Source organism: Lycorma delicatula, chromosome 8 (genome assembly GCF_047948215.1).
Source record: "Lycorma delicatula isolate Av1 chromosome 8, ASM4794821v1, whole genome shotgun sequence".
NCBI classification, from domain to species: Eukaryota; Metazoa; Arthropoda; class Insecta; order Hemiptera; family Fulgoridae; genus Lycorma; species Lycorma delicatula.
Window position 1 is genome coordinate 45,767,089 of NC_134462.1, and position 21,569 is coordinate 45,788,657.

The window sequence follows — 21,569 nt, forward strand, 5'->3', positions numbered from 1 at the left end:
CCAAAATAAACAATCAAAACACATAGAAGTTCGCTAAATGTGGTAATTACAATAAAAATAATAAAATATTTAAATGTTTTATAGATTATATTAGATATTTTTATGTAGATCTGAACTCTGAGATCTTTTCTTTTACCATGGTAGCAGAAATATAATGAAGTAAAAGGATTATTATTTTTGTCTTTAATGAATATCTTTAATACCTTAATCCCCATTGGGAATATCGTAATAATTCAAAGAAAAAAGACCAAGCATCTAAGGTATAAACCTGGAAAGTTTTATTAAAATCTGTCCAGTTTTTTTTACGTAATACGTCCACAGGAACGACCCTAGTTATCATTTTATTATATATAAGAGGTAGAGGCATCAAAATTATAGTTCGTTATTATTCTATCAGTGTATTATAAATTCAGCAGAATGATTAATTTTATTTCTATGACTGAAATATTAAATACCTATCTACAATTTTAAAACAAATTATATATATTTTTTTATTTATTTATTTTTTTTTTAAATCCATTCTGAAAAAGCAGATATCTCTGTGAAAGTACTCAAGAAAAAGTAGTAAATACACAAACGTTTATTTAATAATTTTAATAAATTAATATATTATACTACTTAATTTGCAATTTCTTAGAACTATTTCTCAACATTTCTCTTCATTTTTCTTGATTATGTATTCCTTTCTTCAGGATTTCCTTGCAGATCTTCACCAATAATTTTATTTCTTTTGAAAACATCTTCTGTTTTCTTTTTAGATGTTATTCTAATTTTAATTGGACGTAGCGTTTTGAAAATTATTGGAAATATAATATTTATTATTGGAAATATTAATATTTTATTAATCAATACTATGAGATGCATACATGACGATATTTCTTGTCACGTTTAGTTAGGTAATTCATTACCATAAAAATCTATTACAATGTTTCCATGTACCTCAAACTCCATTTAAAAATTTTTATATAAAGTTCTTACATTGAAGGTTGAGAAAATTTGAAGTAAATGTTATAAAAATGAAACGTATTTACATCATTTACTGTTTGTAAATGATCATCTCCATACTAGGAGTACGATATGGAGAATATGCTAAATTGATATCTAATTTTGGGATACGAATATCGTGTTTAGGGCATGAAAATAAATTATGATATGGGAGAATTTACAAATAATGATACCAATGATATCTTTATAGAAAGAAAACCGGTTAAAAAACTGAAGAACTTCTGTAATGATTTAATTTCTCAAACGGAAGATTTTCTATTTTGTATATATATTAAAAAAAACATCAGTTGCGAAAAAAAATATTGCTTTGGAGTCGAATCATCATCCGTACAAATTAAGCCACAATTATAAATCATTAAATTTATTTATGTTAATAGACTTTCAAATCACCTTTTATCAATTCTTATGAAAGTCATAACATAAATAAATTTGATGAGATTGGTGATTTTCATAGATTTTTATAAAAATCTAAAAATCTTCCGTTTGAGAAATTAAATCATTACAGAAGTTCTTCAGTTTTTTAACCGGTTTTCTTTCTATAAAGATATCATTGGTATCATTATTTGTAAATTCTCCCATATCATAATTTATTTTCAAACCCTAAACACGGTATTCGTATCCCAAAATTCTAGATATCAATTTAGCATATTCTCCATATCGTATTCCTAGTATGGAGATGATCAATTACAAACAGTAAATGATGTAAATACGTCATACGTTTCATTTTTATAACATTTACTTCAAATTTTGAATTAGCATATATATTAATAAAATTTGTGTTATTTTTTATTTAAATTTAGTCCGTAGTTTGTTTATTTGTTTGTAAATGCATATTTTATTACAGAAACTGAATTCCTAATTTATATTCTTTTAAATTTTAGTTAAATAAAAAATTACTGAATAAATATTTAAAATAAATTTAAACGTCCTTTTTTAAGTAAGGTTTTTAAAATATTTGAGTAAATATTTAAATAATTGTACAAATAATAGGTATTTATTTTCCTGAATAAATATTTTTTTAAAGTATATTCTTTTATTAAAAAATATAACATAAATATTTCCTAGCAGATCAAAGTAACAAATTGTTAAAAATAAATATTTTTTTATGATATGGTCATATAAATATTTCAGGATTTATTGGTTTGGTTTAAGACAGAAAATTATGAAATTTAATTAAATATTCCAATACATAATACACTTTTTTTCTATTTTCAGAAGTAGATAAGAAATAAAACAAAATTTAGTGTATTAAAGTTTTATTGTTTAAAACTATTAAATTTTAGTCAATTACTTTAAAAATATAAAACTAAAACATTAAAAGAAAATTATAATTAAATAACTTTTAAAATAAAATTAAAATCTAAAACTGGATATTCATTTTGATTGTTAAACAATCATTGTCAGTAGACACAGAAGAATTATCAGAAGTAAATATAAATATTAAAAAATTACTTTTAGAAATACTTTTTTTAAATATTTTTATTTATAGTCGTATAAACAATTAAAGCTATTAGCGACTTATCAGTGTAATGTAACTATACCGGTAATTTGCAGTCTTGAACAAACTCAGATCGTCTACTCCTGGATTTGCGGTTAATTGAAACCCAACCACCAAAGAACACCGACATGCACGTTCTAGTATTCAAATCCGAATAAAAGTAACTACCTTTATTAGGATTTGAACCTGAGAAATATGTTAAATTTATAAAGATTAAAAAAAATTTTAACTTTCAAAGAGTAATATTAAAATTAAAATAAGTAAAATTTTTGCATAATTTTTTAATCATAACTTTTTTTATATTTTTTACCCCATAATTTTTTTAAGCTTTTTTTTAATGTGTATATTTACTTCTAGTAACTCTTCTGTTTATTGGTGTTAATTATTTAAGAATAGAAATTTGTAACTAGTTTTAAATTTTTTTTTTATTAACTTTTTTAGATTTACTTTTTATGTTTTTTTGTACAATTAGCATATCTCCTTTGTGCTTTTGGTTGATTTTTTTTATATTGTAGACAAGTATGAGTACATAAACACATTTTTTAATAATGATATATTAAAAATAATAACATTTTTAATTAGAAATCTATATTTTTAAATATTTTTTTTATTAGAATTATTATCATTATTTTTATTCAGAATTTGATAGAATGTTCACTGTTTTACGTAAAAATAAGATATATTTCAAGATTTGCAATCCACCTACTTTAATTTTTGTTAATTATTATAAAAATAAATTAAAAGTGGTGATACGTAATCAGTGTAGTTAGTTCTTTGTACGTAAAAAACAGAATAAATTCTACGTAGAAAGGTGATTTTTTTTTCAAAATTAGCATGTTTTTTAAAGTAAAGAAATATTACGCAAATTCAGCTTTTAAATTGAATTTAAGTCTTTAAAATGTATATTCAATTTATTTTATGTGATATATTTCCTGAACATGGTATAAATAAAAATTATTCAGTGTGTATATATATATATATATATATATATAAAAAACATCTCGGCTTAAAACCAAGATGTTTAAATCTCATAAAACTTATAATTCCAACATCCCTACTATAAAAGTAACTAGAATATTTAACGACTTAAGCACTATAGAGCTTCATTACGTCATTTTATCTTTACATCGTGATGACAATTATTTTATTATATTTATATTAAAAAGAGTAGCAACCGTAATACTTGATTTGACCTGAACCATCAGTCATCCACGAAGTAATATCGTAATTTTTAATTATAAGTTTGTTCCATACTACCTCAAATAAGCCAGTTTTTTTATATAATGTAATCTTTTTACAAAAAATTATAAAAATATATAATTAAAAAATAAAATTCATTTTATATATAGAGCTATGAAATCAAAAAATTAATACTAAAACATTTAATTAAATTTATATTTTTTGTTCCAGGCACTTTTAATAAGTAACAAAACGAATAATCAAATTACGTATAAATTGTTATGCAGCCTATGAATTAGATTTTATATATTTTTTAAACATTATTTATTCATTTAATAACGTGTAATAATCAAAACAAATAAATTATTTAAAAAACCTTTAAAACCATTCAAATAATGCTAGGACACAAACTAATATAATCTAAGATGAATTCTACGTGTAAGCTTAATGTAAAGAGAGACTATACAAGCAGTAGGGTTATAGCTTAGTAGTTGAATCAGTCACGTGATTCTTACCTGATGTGTGTCGTCACAACTATCGATTAAATCACTCGAGATAGGGGATGTGTCGATCGCCTACTCTGTGATAAAATGATTAATGATCAGCTGATAACAGTGACGGCTGGCTAGCCTGACGACGTCGGGCAAATGCCCAATTTAAATAATAACGGACCTGTGTTGTATTCTTCCGCGGAGGGCGTGGCTTTTCTCCACCAATGAGATTCTACTCCACAACCCCTTAGATCGATGTCTTTTATTTACCGACGACGCACTCCTTGTCAACAACATCGTAGTAGACATCGGTTACGACGCCTTTCTTGCCGTACGTAGTTGTCGTTCCAGGTCTATTTTAAAAATAAATAACTCACCGAATATTAGTTTAGACAGTCAGAATGTACTTTTGCTCAGTAAATAATACACTGCTTTAATAAAAAAATAATAATTACTATGAATAAAATGTACTATTTATATAACGTAATAGTGATGTAATTAAATTTGTATGTTTTTTTGTTTTCAAATAAACTTTTTTTTTTTTAAATATAACATTCAAAAATATTTCCTGTTATAAATATTACCTTCAGAAAGTTTAAGAGTTTTACATAATAAAATAAAAAACTATGCAGTATCAATCAGGTTTCACATATGAATTATTAGAAAGCGTAATGTTGGTAGATTTAAAAAATAATTAATGGTAGCAATGTAAAATTTAATTAAAAATTGATCATTACTAATCACATTTTTTTTTTTTGTAATAGAAATTTTTATATCTCATACATAATATGCTTTCAAGAAATTTGTAAATAAATTAAAAATATTTATTTTTTACTTCGTGAAAAGCAATTTTGAATTTTCTGTATCTAAATTTTTTATATTTGCTTAAACTTTTTGTAAAAGATTTGAATTAAAAATCTTTAAAAACTGAACTAACGTTTTTTAATCTGTTGAAAATTATATGAATGCATATAATAAATTAATTTTTTTCTCAAATCTATAAAAAAAATATCTATTTTATATTACACAGAGAGGAAGTTTTAAAGTTTTCATCATACAATAATATTCCGCTAAATAATATTTTTAAGGTAAACAACCAGATGATTATTATCGTCTAAAAAAATCTAGCAAGAGAAAATCGCACTTTGAAAACCTATGAAATTTTAAAGAATCATAAAGTGTTTGAATTTCGACCTCATCGCCCAAAACAACGTCTATTCTGTAAACTAGTTAAAATCTACAACTCAGTGCAGCAAAACGGAAATAATTAATGAGAACGTGACGCAGCGTTACACGGCAGCAATCCAATTATAAGATTAGGTATCTACGTGGAGTTCACCATTTAAACAAGTAGAATTTCCTTTATCTGGTCCGTGAAAGAACTATTAAATTTTTTCCTTAGTTTCTTAGCAGTTAATGAACATAATCGTAAATTGTTTTGTTAACCAATCCACGGATATCCTGAACAAGAAATAATATTTCACATTAATTTTAATAAAAAGAGCTTTTTCAGGTAAAATAAAATGACTCGGTCAAATTTCAAATTTTACTGAAAAAACAATCTCAACGCAAAATCATCAGTAATATATTGCTCCTCTGGATACAAATCACCAATCTCAAAAAGATATTTTGCACGGAGTGCATTAAAAATAAAAATCTAGCGCTTGGACGCGGCCTTGAATTTTCCTTTGAAAGGGGTTGTTTGTCCCTTATTGTAGTTTCTCAAATTCCTTTTTCCCTTTTATCGATTCTGTGGCATTGATATGAACTTCCTCCAATTTGGAGGAAGGCCTGTAAATAGAAGTTGAAAAATAGTTTGTCTGATGGCTGTACAATAAATTCAATGGCTAATTTTTATTTTATCCGAAAGTGCCTATCGAGTAAGTTGGTAGGTAACCTCCTTAATACCTCCTAAAATAATCCAATTTATAAAAAACAAATTCATATAAATGATAATCATTTATCAGCGTAGCAGATTTTTTTTTTTATATTTTTGTCTAGAACTTCGTGAATGAAACATTTTTTAAATTAAAAAAAAATTATAGATTCTAACTATAAATAAAATTTTAATTATAAGTAGAAATATGCTACGTAATAATACCATTCATAAGTTTTTCAACCCAGAATTAATGAATAAAGTAAATAAAACCTTTATCTTTTAAACACTTATACATTAGATAGGTAAATAAAACTTTCGTTTTATTCCGTTAACTTAAAGCAGTGAAAATTTTAAATATAAAATCTTAAAAAAATTAATTTAAACGCAAAGTAATAAACTGCACGTGAAACGTGCAGTTTGTAATTTACAACAAAGCGTTTTTGTAAGAGATTGAAAAAGAATGACTATTAGTGAACATTGTGGTAAAGTCTAGTTGAATTTCCTCCATTTTGACCCATGGCCATATTTTCTAAATGTTTAACTAAATTCAACTGAGTTAAGATAGAACCATCTTGCTTGTTTCATCAAGTACTGTTGGGAGGTTCCTTAATTCCACCAGGCTGGTCTAGTGGTGAACGTGTCTTCCCAAATCAACTGATTTGGAAGTCGAGAGTTCCAGCGTTCAAATCCTAATTAAAGGCAGTTAACTTTTATACGGATTTGAATACTATATCGTGGACACCGGTGTTCTTTGGTGGTTGGGTTTCAGTTACCATACATCTCAGGAATGGTCAAACTGAGGCTGTACAAGACTACACTTCATTTTACACTCATTCATATCATCCTAATTCATCCTGTGAATTAATATCTGAACTGCAATTCCCGGAGACTAAATAGGAAAAAGAAAATGTGGTTCCTCTGAAGAACAGACAGAAGTAATAGAAACTTAGAAGGTGCAGAAATGCGACTCATGAGACCGGTTACAAGGATGTTTCATGATGGACAGTATTAGAAATGAATTTATTCAGAATGAACAACAAAATAGAAGCATCACTGAGGTTCGAGTGAATGATTACTTATGAACACATATCAAACCAAAGTAAGGAAAGACCAAGAAATATCACGTAGCATTTTAAAATAGTTTTAATTTCGTTACAGGTTTCACCAGGCAATTAAACCGTGAAATGAAGAATACACATATAATAAAAATATATTTTTATTGATTAGAATAACCTTTTGAGCCTTTTATTAATTGTTATTCAAATTAGATTTTTTTACCTTACAAAAAGACCCATTTCAAAATTACTACCCCAAATTTCACCTTTCTACTAGGTAAATGGTTGATATATGCGTTGGTGAGGACATTTTCATTATTTTGTACATAGGTTTCTGAGCATAGTAGATAATTAGGAAAAGTATTGTTTCTGGGATTGCAGAAACGATATTTACTTACACAGCATAGTTGTTTACCAAAATCTAAAAATGGGTTTCTTAGTACTCATTAATGAATATTTCTGGTAAAACGTTTTTACACTTTGGTTGCCCATTATTTTTTTTATGCTAACATTCAGCTTATGTTTTTTGTATACAGTGACCACTATTGAATTAAAAAGAAAGTATTCACTATAATTAAAATTATAAAATAATTTATTAACTAAAATCGATAATATTTATTATTAGTTGTAATAATATTTATTATTACTAGTATTACAGAGAGATACTCAAGTTTTTTTCATTAAAATAAGTTGCATAATTATAAATTTAAAAATAATATTTAATATTTAAAAGTTTTCTCTTTTTATATTATTTTTATATAAATTACTGCACTTTTAGGTACATATTTAAATCAATATGTAAAGCCTGTATGTTATACTAGTATTTATTAACAACATAAACATTACAGTTTACAAATAAAACATTTAATTTAAATACAACACATAAATTATTCATTTATATAAATATCAAAATTAAATTCAAGTAATATTATCATTAATTTGTTTTCCTTTTAAGTATACTACTATTTTTATCATCTATAATCTTCATTAATTTTGCATGGAGTTACAACACATTCTTCAATTTGTGCTTCTTTTTCACCTTTAGGACAGCTGTTTGCTATACAGTGTCGCCATCTAGATCTTGTACCCTTTCCACAAGTTTTCGAGCATAAACTCCATGGACTCCAATTTTGCCAGTTGTGTTTTCGATTTATAATATGTTTTTCTTTTTCTTCCGTAGTTTTTGTAAATTCTATATTTATTTTTACAAAAAAAATTACAAAATAAAAAAATTCAGTATATAAAAAGGTGAACTACTATTTCAAAAATTAGTTAATAAATGGGAAAAAGTAAAAAGTAAACTTCATTTATTGTTTAAATTTGGGGAAAAATACGAGCAATGGAAAGTTTAATTTTATCGAAAGTTTAAAATCCAAGTTTGTTCATTCGTTCATTAAACTGGCATTTTCCGGCTGTAGAGGGAAAAATTAAGTTAGTATTTTATTTTTGTATTTTAATTATTTACGTCATTATACTTTATCTGTAAAAAAAGTACTTAAAAATGGGAAACAGACACACAATATAAAAGTATCAAGAAATGGAACCAAATAGAATAAAAATTTAAAAAATGAAGTATAATTTATGTTGACAGGGACACACACGCTTCTGAGTTAAGTATAAAAAAGTTTAAAATATTAAATTTAATGAAATATTTTGTATAGTTTACATAAAAAAATCCTGCCTATTTTAGGGTTACATTTATTTGTAATCTGTAAAAATATCAAAGCTGATATAAAAAACGGGCTAGATGATCGTTTTTTTATGATTGACATCTTTGGTTGATTTTTTAACAGACTTCAAAAAATGAGGTTATATATTCGACCCGTATATTTTTTTTTTTTTGTTTTTTCGCGTTTAACCTTTTCCCTGTTGAATGAAATCTTGTTGCAATCGATACAGCTTTTTTCTGTGGTGGTACAAAGATGATGAAAAAACTTTTTAAGGCAAAAAAAATCTGTAGAAAATTGATTAAAACCGCTTTTTCGCCGTCCAGCTTTTTATGTTTGTACCTGTTTTTCCTATTAATCTGATTGAAAATATCTGATGTGGACACCGCATGATTTCCTTGTATGCCTATTAAATTACATATACACATTTTTTTAAAATGAAAAGTACATAAAATTTTATTTCATTAATAACTTCTGTATTTTTTCATTTTATTTTAATAGCTTTTATTTAACTCGCTTTAGGAATAATCAAATCTTGCAACTGCTATATATCTTTTGATCTATCGTATGAAAATCAATGAAATTTGGTACACGTATGTAACTTCGATGTGTAAAAATAAATATTTTTACTTTTTTAAAAGCTTTTATTTTTAGTCTCGAAACAAATACAAAAAAATATATATATTTGATTACATATAAAAAATTGTTTTTTAAAAAAGCTTTTTAACTAATATTAATATTAACATTAATAAAAAAAAGAAATTAGAAAAACCTTCTAAAAAGTAAAAAATAAGAATTAAATCAAATTGAGAATTTTAAACAAAAAAATATAATATATTAACAAATATAAAAATGCACTGAAAAGTAAAAAATAAATTATATAAATATCTAATAAATAACCAATAAATAAATGTAATAATTATTAAATCTTAAAATTAAAATCTGAATTTAAAAGATAAAAATTATTTATCTGTAATAAAATAACTCAAGTTTTAATTCCTTTATGGTTCAAATTTGCACCGAGATGACCTTTAAGGGTTAATAAGATTAAAAATAAAAATTAAATTAAGAAATCTTGCACAAAGTTATTACATTTTGACGTTAATCTGAAAAATTATTAATTATTATCATTATTATAATTGAATCGTAATTATGAATTCATTAAATAAAAATTCATAATTAATTAAAATGAAACTTTTAGCGGAAAGAGTGCGTTCAATTTGGCTTAGATTACAAGCAGAATTCGAAGATGAACTTCAACTATGTGAGAACACGTACAAAGAAAGCGGAGTGGGTGCATTTTCCCAGATTGTTACTTGTAGCTAGTCAGTCTCAACTAGAGAGGTTCCAGCAGACCTTTCCGCCTCCTCGCGTCGTTATTGAAAATGAAAATTAAGATTAATTAATCGTTGTATAAATAAATGTGTTTTAAATAAATTATAAAAACTGCGCCACGCTTTTATTTAACTAAATATTTTTATTACTTTTAATTTTAAAATTTAATAATTACATTTATTTTTTATTTATTGGTTATTTATTAGATATTTATATAATTTATTTTTTACTTTTCAGTTCATTTTTATATTTGTTAGTATATTTTTTTAAATTCTCAATTTAATTCTTATTTTTTACTTTTTTGAGGGATTTTCTAATTTGTTTCCTTTTTTATTAATGTTAATATTAATATTAGTTAAATAAAAGCTTTTTTGAAAAATAATTTTTTATATGTAATCAAACATATTTTTCTAATTTTTTTTATTCCCTCTTTCCCTCTTCCAATCTTTACCTCTTCCTCTCTTTCCCTTTTTCCTTTTTCCCTTCTTCCCTTTTTCGCAAAAATACTTCTTTTCGCGTAATTATTATATATTCTGAATATTTGCCAAATCAGATCAAATAAAATTTTTCGAAATATCTCGATCCCAGCGCCACCTAGCGTGTCGATTTTTTGCAAAAATATATCTTTTAACGTAATTAATGTATATTTTTAATGAGCCAAATCGCTCTATAAATACAATTTTTCAAAATATCGCAACACCAGCCCCACCTAGCGGATCCATTTTTTGTAAAAATATTTTTTTCGTGTAATTAATAGATATTCTGAATCGGAGCCAAATCGAGCCGTAAATACAGTTTTTGAAATATCTCGAACCCCTCGCCACCTAACGGGTCCAAACTTATTCAGAAACCTTTACAGGCGTGCACACAACTCACGAAAGTTTCATCGAAATCGAATGAATATTATAGGAACGCATACGGGACAAGCAAACATTTATTTATATATATATGTAAGATTAGTAATTATCCTAATTTTTTTTGTCTTCAGTCATTTGACTGGTTTGATGCAGCTCTCCAAGATTCCCTATCTAGTGCTAGTCATTTCATCTCGGTAAATCGCTTACATCCTACATCGCTAACAATTTGTTTTACATACTCCAAACGTTGCCTGCCTGCACAATTTTTCCCTTCTACCTGTCCCTCCAATATTAAAGTGACTATTCCGGGATGCCTTAATATGTGGCCTATAACTCTGTCTATTCGTTTAACTATATTTTTCCAAGTACTTCTTTCTTCATCAGTTTACCGCAACACCTCTTCATTTGTCACTATCTATCCATCTGAATTTTAACATTCTCCTATAGCACCATATTTCAAAAGCTTTAATCTTTTCTTCTCCGGTACTCAGATCTTCCTAGTTTCACTTCCATTTAAAGCGACGCTCCAAACATATACTTTCAAAAATCTTTTCCTGACATTTAAATTAATTTTTGATGTAAACAAATTATATTTCTGACTGAAGGCTCGTTTCGCCTGTGCTATTCGGCATTTTATATCGCTCCTTGCTTCGTCCATCTTTAGTAATTCTACTTCCCAAATAACAAAATTCTTCTACCTCCATAATCTTTTCTCTTCCTATTTTACCTTCAGTGGTCCATCTTTGTTATTTCTATTACATTTCATTACTTTTGTTTAGTTCTGTTTTAGTTCATTACTTTCGGTAGTTCTTGCGTAGGACTTCATCCATACCGTTCATTGTTACTTCTAAGTCTTTTTTAATCTCAGCTAGAATTACTGTATCATCAGCAAATCGTAGCATCTTTATCTTTTCACCTTGTACTGTTACTCCGGATCTAAATTGTTCTTTAACATCATTAACTGCTAGTTCTATGTAAAGATTAAAAAGTAACGAAGGTAGGGAACATCCTTGTCAAACTCCCTTTCTTATTACAGCTTCTTTCTTATGTTCTTCAATTATTACCGTTGCTGTTTGGTTCCTGTAAATGTTAGAAATCTTTCTTTACCTCTGTATTTGAACCCTAATTTTTTAAAAATCCTGAACATTTTATTCCAGTCTACGTTATCTAATGCCTTTTCTAGATCTATAAATGCCTAGTATGTTGGTTTGTTTTTCTTTAATCTTCCTTGTACTATTAATCTGAGCCCTAATCTTCTCCTAATACTTCTACTCGCCTCTCAATTCTTCTGTACAGAATTCTAGTTAAGATTTTTGATGAATGGCTAGTTAAGCTAACTGTTCTGTATTCTTCACATTTATCTGCTCCTGCTTTCTTTGGTATCATTACTATAACACTGCTTTTGAAGTCTGACAGAACTTCCCGTTTTTCGTAAACATTACACACCAGTTGTATAATTTATCAATCTCTTCCTCACCTGCACTGCGCAGTTTCTACAGGTATTCCGTCTATTGCAGGAGCCTTTCTGTCATTCAAATCTTTTGATGCTTTCTTAAACTCAGATCTCAGTATTGTTTCTCCGCTTTCATCCTTTTTCTTCCTCTATAACATCATTTTCTAATTCATTTCCTCCGTATAACTCTTCAATATATTGCACCCACCTATCGACTTGTCTTTCGTGTTATAAATCAGTGTACCATCTTTATTTAACACATTATTCGATTTTAATTTATGTACGCCAAAATGTTCCATAACTTTCCTGTATGCTCAGTCTATTTTACTGATGTTCATTTCTCTTTCCACTTTTGAATATATTTCTTTAATACTCTTCTTTCGCTAGTTTTCACTTCCTGTTTATAGTATTTCTTCATTTTCGATAGTTCCTTTTACTTTCTTCCTCACTAGCATCCTTATATTTTCTACGTCCATCCATCAGCTGCAATATATTAATATTCTGTATTAAAGGGTACAAAAACATTGTTTTTTGGCAGTCCTGTTTTTTTCTAATATTTATATCTTGTTATTCAGTTATAAGAAAAGCATGTGACTAAAATTAAATATATTTTTGAAGATAATGAATTTTTTTTATTGTTTTATAATACTAAGTTTACAGGCTTAATGTATTATAAAGGGGACTATTAATTTGCAGATTTTCAGTTAAAAAAAAAAATACCTGCCCTTTTCTCACAGCTATTTGATTTAGATTCCGAATTTCCGTTTTCTTCATCCTCACAATATTGATCTTCTGGATCAGCAGAGTTGTTGTCACATTCATCGTCGTCGTCGTCATATGTATTGTCACCAGTTTTCTCTTGCTTATCCTAAAATGTTTGCTAATTAAAAATTCAACAAATAGAATATATATTTAAAAATAATGTTCATTAGAGTTACTAAATATTAACGAAATTGTGATGAAATAATAATAATAATAAGTTAATCAAAGTATGGATAATCCGTACTTAATAATATATATATCAGTAAGATATTAAAAAACCAGAACTCATTTATAAGTTTTTATTTTACAGTTGAAATAAAGTAGTAAACTATTTGCTTATTAGGCACGATTTTATTACTAACTGATTTAATTAGGCGTTCTGAAAGTGTAAAAATCAACTATATAAATATACTGAGTGATTTACGAATAATGTAGCAAATTTTCAGGACATTCTGCTAGTAAAAATGAAGAATGCAGTTTATAAAACATATATTAGGAAAACCTTCGTTACAGAATATCGGCTGGCGAAAGATTTTTACACCTTCTACAAAAATTAAGACAAGTCTAATATTTTGTATCTAATTTAAGGGATAAATTTAGTGATTTAATATGATATATGACCTGAAACGTTGAATAGGTTCAAAAACTCCATTTTTAGGGGTTTTTAAGAAATTTAGGTTATAAGTCAGGGGTAGTTTCTGTGGACTTTATTCATAACATGTTTCTTAAAATAAAATTTTGTATAGATTTCTTTACAAGTTATAACATTAAACAAAGTTATTTCAAGCCAAACATAAAATATGTGTTTTTCAACCCCAATCTTTTCTTTTTTAATCCATGTTTCTCAAAAATACAGTACTAGGACTATTTTTTTCAATTTTTCGGGTCAGATTTCATATAAAGTTACTAAACATTTATCCCTTAATTTGGGTCCCAATAATTACAGTCTAATTTAATTTTACCAAGGTATAGAAATCGGGACTATATTTTTCGCCAGCTGACACTTTCTCTTAACGAAGCGCGTTTCCGAACTTTTTATACGACTGCCCAAAAAGGAGTATAATGGTTTTAGGATGTATATATGTTTCACCATAGCAGCTCAACGGCCGAACCAGTTTAGATGTATAACCCTGTGTAGAAATCCTTACGTTTCTGAGTAGCGTCATAAGCTATATAAATATGTATATATATTATATATATACGTATGTGTATATGGGTAGTGGAGATTTGCCGGTTGAAGCACAAATTTTAATTGAACTGTGAGCTGTGAGCCTCTATCGCTATGTTAACTGGGTTTGAATTGAATGATTCAAATCAATCGAATGAATAAAATTACAACAACAAATAGAATTAAATTTACGTTAAAGTAATACTAAAAAAATGAATTTAAAAAATTTTTGTTTAATGTAAGGCTAGAGTGTAATGAGGTGGTGTGAGCATCTTTTGTGAGGCTAGAGCAATCATCACCAACTGGTAAAAAACGGGGGAGCCACTAGGCCGCTTTTTTGGGAGGTGCAGTGGGGTGCTCTTATAATATCTCTGCAAAATTTAAAAGGGGTATTTATTAGTTAATACAAAATCATGATGGAACTAAACCAGAAACAAAAGAACAATGTTTTTCAGCAATTTTTTTTTCGGCAGTCGTGTTTTTTAATATTTATCTCTTGCTTATGAACTTTCTTCTTTATTCTTTTCACTAAAACATGTCCTGAAAGTTTGTTACATTCTTTGTATATCACTCTTAAGTTGGTTTTATTCATGTATAATATGTATAATCGTATAATCATATGTATATGTATAATACATATATATGTATTATATACAGAATATGCCTGGAGTTGTTGGCCAAACTTAAGTAACCGATTCAGAATGTCAAAATCAACAAAAAAATTCATGTAGACAAATACTCTATCTAGCTTTATCATCATTTTATGTTTTGTTTTTTTGATAATTATTTATCTTAAGAACAGAATAAGATATTTTAATGAAATTTCTTTTACTTATACCTAACAATATGTTTAAAAAACAGATAATTTTTAAGATTTTATTCTCGAAAATTCTAAAATGGCAGGTATTTAAATTTGTTAATCAGTAATACTTCCATAACTATTATTAGTTTTATCGAATTATGATTTATTGTACAGGGTCTTCATAAAAGAATGGTGGGGATTTCTGTAATTCAGATCAAGGCATTAGGGAAATTTTGAGAAGTTATATTGGTAGCCCTGATAGCCTTCAACCCAAAAGTTTGTGTACAGATAGTTCAAACCATCATACCAGTTTTTGTATTGTTACTATGTTCACTGTTCAAGAAAAAGCAAAGCGTGTTTTACGACAGGCTGAATTAAAATCGGTAATTTTAGTTCAACGTGCATTTCGACGTGAATATGGAAAAAGAACCACCACATGAAAATAATATTGGACGTTGGTTCAAACAGTTCGAAAAAACTGGATTTGATCTCAAGGAAAGATCAACTGACAGACCACGAGTATCACACGAAACTTTTGAACGGATCTCCAGTCAGAAGTGACACGAAACTGTTTAACGAATTAAACAATCAGAAGTCACACGAAACTGCTGAAGGAATTAGACAATCTGCAATCAGAAGTCCTAACGAATCCATCTCTCGTCGAAGCTTGGAGTTAAATATTCCGAAAACAATTCACAAATTTTTACACAAGATTCAGATTATTTATATGCACATAAAATTCAGCTACTGCAGGAATTGAAACCTGATTGAGAAAAACGTTTCAATTACTATGTTGAAATTTTCCACAAAATTAATGAAAACGAATCATTTTTAGACAATATTATTTGTACGGATGAAATTACTTTCTATGTTATTGGGTGTGTTAACAGACAATTTACGAATATTGGAATCTGAAAACCCACTTATGAGAAACGACGCGACACGCCTAAAGTAAATGTTTGATGTGATACAATGAAAAATCGTGTAATCGGAACTTTTTTCTTCGCTGAAAAAACTGTTAATGACCATGTTTATCTCGTTACGTTAAACAATTACTGCTTTCCTTTACTGGATGAACTACAGTTGAAGAAAGCCAATTCAAGAAGATGGCGCACCCCCGTACTTGCATTCGTCAGCCAGGCTTTGAACGGAAAATTTGAAAATCAGTGGATAGACCGACAAGGACCTATACCCTGACCTCTAAAGAGTCCAAAATTGAAACCTTGTGATTTTTTCTTGTGAGTGATATAAAAAAACATTGTTTATTCACAAAAGATACGCGACTTACGTCACTTAAAAGAAAGGATTAATTAAGCGATTGTAACCATAACAGAAGATATGTTAATTCGTACCGGTAGAAACTGAGTATCGATGGGACATTTGCCGAGCGACTAATGGTGAACATATTGAAATGTATTAGTTATGTAAAAAAAACCGTTTGAGATGACAAATTCGATAAATAAACATCAACTCTAAATATTTTGTTTTCATTTTTGTTTAAAACCATACCAACTTTTATTAAGACTTTGTATTTTATAAAAACGTAAATGTGCACCAAATTTAATTAACATATCTATTCTTAAGAAATAAATTTTTATTAAAAAACAAGAATTGGTGGAAGAGGGATGTGATGAGGCGAGAGTATTTGACCGCATGAAAGTTTGTTTATTTTGAATCAATATATTTTTGACAAGTTTATAAATCCTAGAGAAAAGAATACAGATACAATCTATTGGTTTATACAATTTCTATCAATCTTTCTTATAGTGATATGTACAGAGAACATCTTAGATACAGGCGGTGCTACCAGAATTGCTTCAGAGTAATATTGTTCACTATATAGACAATCCCTATAATAAAAAAATGAAGGTGTCACTTGCGTTGCTGAATCACCACTTGCGTATTTTTTCACATTGATATGTGGCGATGTAATCAATACAAGATTGCATGAAGGTGGAATTCGTTTCACTGGGCAGGGTGAAATAGGTAAACTGACATTTTTTTCTAATATAACTGGCATTGTATGCTTTTTATTATTTTTAGAAAAGACTTTGCCATTTTTAATTGAAACTAATAACTCGTCTCACTTTTAAGATATGATTATGGCATGAGTGTCATAAATGATAATACCATGAATTACAAAAGCTAAGTTCATAAACAACAGCCATATGTTTAAAAAGTATTATTATTTATGTAATAGTTTATATTTGATAAGATACAAAATCTAAATAATATTACCAGGAATAGAGAAGTTAATTGTCGCTCATTTTTAGCACTCTCTAAACAGAATCTACATGGTTCTAGTGCCTCAGTTTTCACGGATCTTAATTTTAATTTAAAAAGGGTTTTTTTTGTAATGCTGACCTCCGTGGTGGAGTGATAGCGTTTCTGCTTCACCGGGGGATTTCCGGGTTGGAATCCCAATCAGGCACGGTATTTTTGATACGCTACAAAATTTAATTTTCACACTCCCTCGTCCAGCCTTCTCTAAACTTTTGTGGCGAATTAATTCATCAAGCAAAAAAAAAAACAAAAAAAATTAAATTATTTAGGAATAAATTACGTTTAGGTAGATTTTCATAAATTTCAGATACCGTTCTCTAATAATTATTTTCTTTTACTTTTAGATTAGAGTATAATATGGGAGTAATGACGGTTTAGTATTTTAGGATTCAATATGACTAACTGTAACAGTGAATAGCTAGCATCGTTAATCGATATTATTAAACGCATCCAACAGCTACCTGAATACCGTTCTCATAAACCATTCAGATTCTGAATACAAAGCTACAGCAATGATACAAATACTGATGATAAAAAAATAATTGCTGAAGATGTATTTCAAAATCCCGTTGAACGACTTATATTGATGGTCGTCATGAATCTTACTTACTAAAATGATAAAATTTCTACTAATTTTCCTTTATCAGTTAAAATAACTACAGTTATTCGAATAACTAATATGTTCTATCAACAGCATTTACTAGATACTGTTACGTACATCGAATATTGTTTATCAGTCATTTGTAGGATAATCTTAACATCTGAGCTAGTATAAGAATAGGAAAATAAGTTACCTCATGCTTTCTTTTCATTCTCTTTCTTCTTGAATCTGTAGTGCCTTCAAAAGGTTCAAAATCGTACAAAAAATAAGAAAAATCTTTGGCTGGACCCCATCTTGATTGTTTATTACAAGTATACTCGCTATCAAGATTAGTACTTCCTCTTACGTAAAATCTACTGCGCTTTATTTCGTTTGCTAATGTACTATTTATATTTAATATATCCGATTCGCTTAAGGACGTCTAAGTTAAAAAAATAAAAATAAAATATATAATCTTAGTTTTTTTTTTAAAAAAAGAAGCTATTTGTAAAAAATTAAGGACTTAATCGTCAAAATAATTACCACTTAAAAACGTTTCGTAAAAAAAAAACTGTAATACACAAGTAATTCCATGAAAAGTACGCCTCTTTTACTCTGTACTGGATTAAACAAATTAATTGAACTTATAACGTGAAAAGAATGACATTTCTTATGATGATTGTTTAAGGCAGCGTTTCTCTCAACGTGGGGATCGCGACCCCCACGTGGGTCATGCAATTACCCTACAACTTTACAAGTAAACAATAATGAAATCATTTATAAAACAGTTTACTTACATTTATAAGTACACATATAAAGAAAATAAATTAATGACATGGTTGTTTTTGTTTTCATTTAAACGTTTCTCCATGCGCGGATCTATGTTAGAAACACACCAGAGCATATTATTTTCAATTGATAAAAGACGACTCCTTTAGTTTTTAGCGCAACCACAGACGAAAAACCCTTTGCTCAGAGGTAAAAAGTGGCGAAAGGGATTAATAATTTCAATACTTCTGTGACTAAATTTCCATATCCATTTCGACGAGCAAGCCAAAACGTATCTAAATCTTCGGTGTGAATTGTCGTTGTAACGTTTTATCGGCAAACATTTCGAAGAGCTGATCGTGAATGTCAACTGGTTATAACAGCTGCAACAACGTTTTCACTAAATGGATTTAGTACAAATCTCTTCGAGAAATTATATTTAGTTCAAACAATAGTTTAAAATGCGCGGTCTGGAATATATCAGGATGACCCGATATTTTTCGATTTTTTTTTGTCTTCAGTCATTTGACTGGTTTGATGCAGCTCTCCAAAGATTCCCTATCTAGTGCTAGTAGTTTCATTTCGGTATACCCCTACATCCTACATCCCTAACAATTTGTTTTACATATTCCAAACCGTTGCCTACCTGCACAATTTTTTCCTTCTACCTGACCCGCTAATATTAAAGCGACTATTCCAGGATGTCTTAATATGTGGCTTATAAGTGTGTCTTTTCTTCTAACTATATTTTTCCAAATGCTTCTTTCTTCATCGATTTGCCGCAACACCTCTTCATTTGTTACTTTATCCACCCATCTGATTTTTTAACATTCTCCTACAGCACCGCATTTCTAAAGCTTCTAATCTTTTCTTCTCAGGTACTTTTACGTATAACTTCTCAAGTCACACGTAAAAGCGAAGTATCTATCGCCTAACTACTGATAAATAGATTGGAAATTGTGTCTGACGTCAGGAATTGAGAAGATAACTGTAACTTAAGTCTTCGCAGTAATGGCTGCACAAAGTAAAAATGATACATTTATACATCCACATGAATGACAAAAAAAAAATTACTAATACATAAAAATTAAAAGTAGCGACAAAAATTATTTTCTGTGTTTACTTCTGCCTACCTTTCTTAGTTTCATTCTTTTATTATATGTTGACTGTTTCGGAACCACTCCGTTGTGAAAACTAATTATTGTACTGGTATTTTTAAAATTCTGTTAATCTTTATAAAGTGTTTAGTCAACATCCCTCTCTATATTTGACGTCGTACCTTAACTTGCCACCTTCTAGCTTTTTTGTTATTAATGCTTATACTTATCTTATAATTTTATTTATTTCCTGTTTTCAATAAACTGAGGTTCTTGAAAAGGACATCCGGTTGATTGTTGATCTGTTCATTTATGATCGTTTTATTGTTACTAGATTTTCTGAAATGTTCATTCTTCTTCCTTTAACACGTTTGTGAATTAGTTTTTCTTCCATTTTCATGGGAGTTTGTCCTTTTATTAAATGTGTTGCTTAATCAAAATCATTTTTTTGATTTTTAAAATATCTCATGGGTTCTTTATAAAAAAAATTGTTTTTAAAAAAAATAATTAGTTTTAATTTTAATACTATTTTTTATTTATTTTTTTAAATTAAAGAAAAACTCAGTAATTAACCTAGGAAAATAAAAGAATAATTTAAATCGGAAAAAATTTAGCGGGGTCAAATCTGGGGAGAAGGTGCTCCCTAAACCTTCACGGCCAATCCACCGACCTGGGAATCTAGTACCTGGAAATCTCTGATTTCTAGGAGGTAGAAATGATGCCCCGTCTTTCATCATCCGTTCGTCATCAAGTCTGAGAATTATAAAATTTTGAAGCATGTCAGATTTTGAAGCTACAATCACCATTAATAAACAACACCATTTACGATTGCCTCCTGGAAGAAAAACGAGCCGTACAGTCATCGTGTACTTAGAACTCAAAAAATATTAACCGTAAGGCTATCCCGAATGTGCTGCAAAGTTTCAGCGGGGTTTTTGCTACCCCGGAAAAAATTTCCCAAAAATTCCCCCTTCCACAAAAATCGAAAAAGTCATCTTTTTATTAGTGCATAATTTTTATTAGATTTTTTTTTACATCTTCCTGGGCATAGCAGTAGTGCAAGTGATCCAAAAAATAAAAATACTTTGGGGGCAATATTGGTGGTGGGGGAGCCAATCAAGATTTAAAAATATCAATTTTTTAAAACCTTTGGTTTACTTAAACTTTTAATAACACTAACAAACAAACAAAATTTTTTAATGTTTCTCTAAGTGTGATACAATTTCTTGAATTACTTTTTTGCATACATTACAGATCTGTAGATACAATTTTTCTATCACCCTTTAAATAAATTACGCTTCAAAAAAATTAAGTTAAAGTATTGTTAAAATATGTAAAATTTATAATTTTCGCAAAGAAAGCACATGTACTTAGTATAGTCTAACTGCATGACTAACAAAGGAGCTATAACTTTCAAACCGCCACATATGTTCCAACTATGTTTTTTATAATTTATTTTTTCAATTTCGTCTTTCATCACATTACATGTCTCTTTCAAATTAATACCACAAGCAATTTGTATCAAAGGATATTTGTTACCGTTGTGTAGTAGAATCACTTTTAAACTATACTTGGACGAATCTATGAAAAGGCGCCAGTCCTCAGGTTTATGAACTTGTCCTAAGTGTAACATAAGCTCATCAATACTTGTGGAATAAAACAATATATTTTCAACAATAAAGTACTGAGA

At 28.1% G+C, this 21,569-nt stretch overlaps 1 protein-coding gene across 1 annotated transcript in view; it reads right to left on the bottom strand.

Moving 5' to 3' along the window:
• LOC142329227 (uncharacterized) overlaps window positions 1-21,569 on the bottom strand; it is a 197,585-nt gene that overhangs the window by 168,964 nt on the left and 7,052 nt on the right. Inside the window, exons 3-4 of the mRNA XM_075373634.1 lie at window positions 18,229-18,456; window positions 13,140-13,287 (exon numbers count right to left, since the gene is read on the bottom strand). Of these exons, the coding sequence (XP_075229749.1) occupies window positions 13,140-13,287; window positions 18,229-18,456 (376 nt within the window). The remainder of the gene's footprint in view (window positions 1-13,139; window positions 13,288-18,228; window positions 18,457-21,569) is intronic.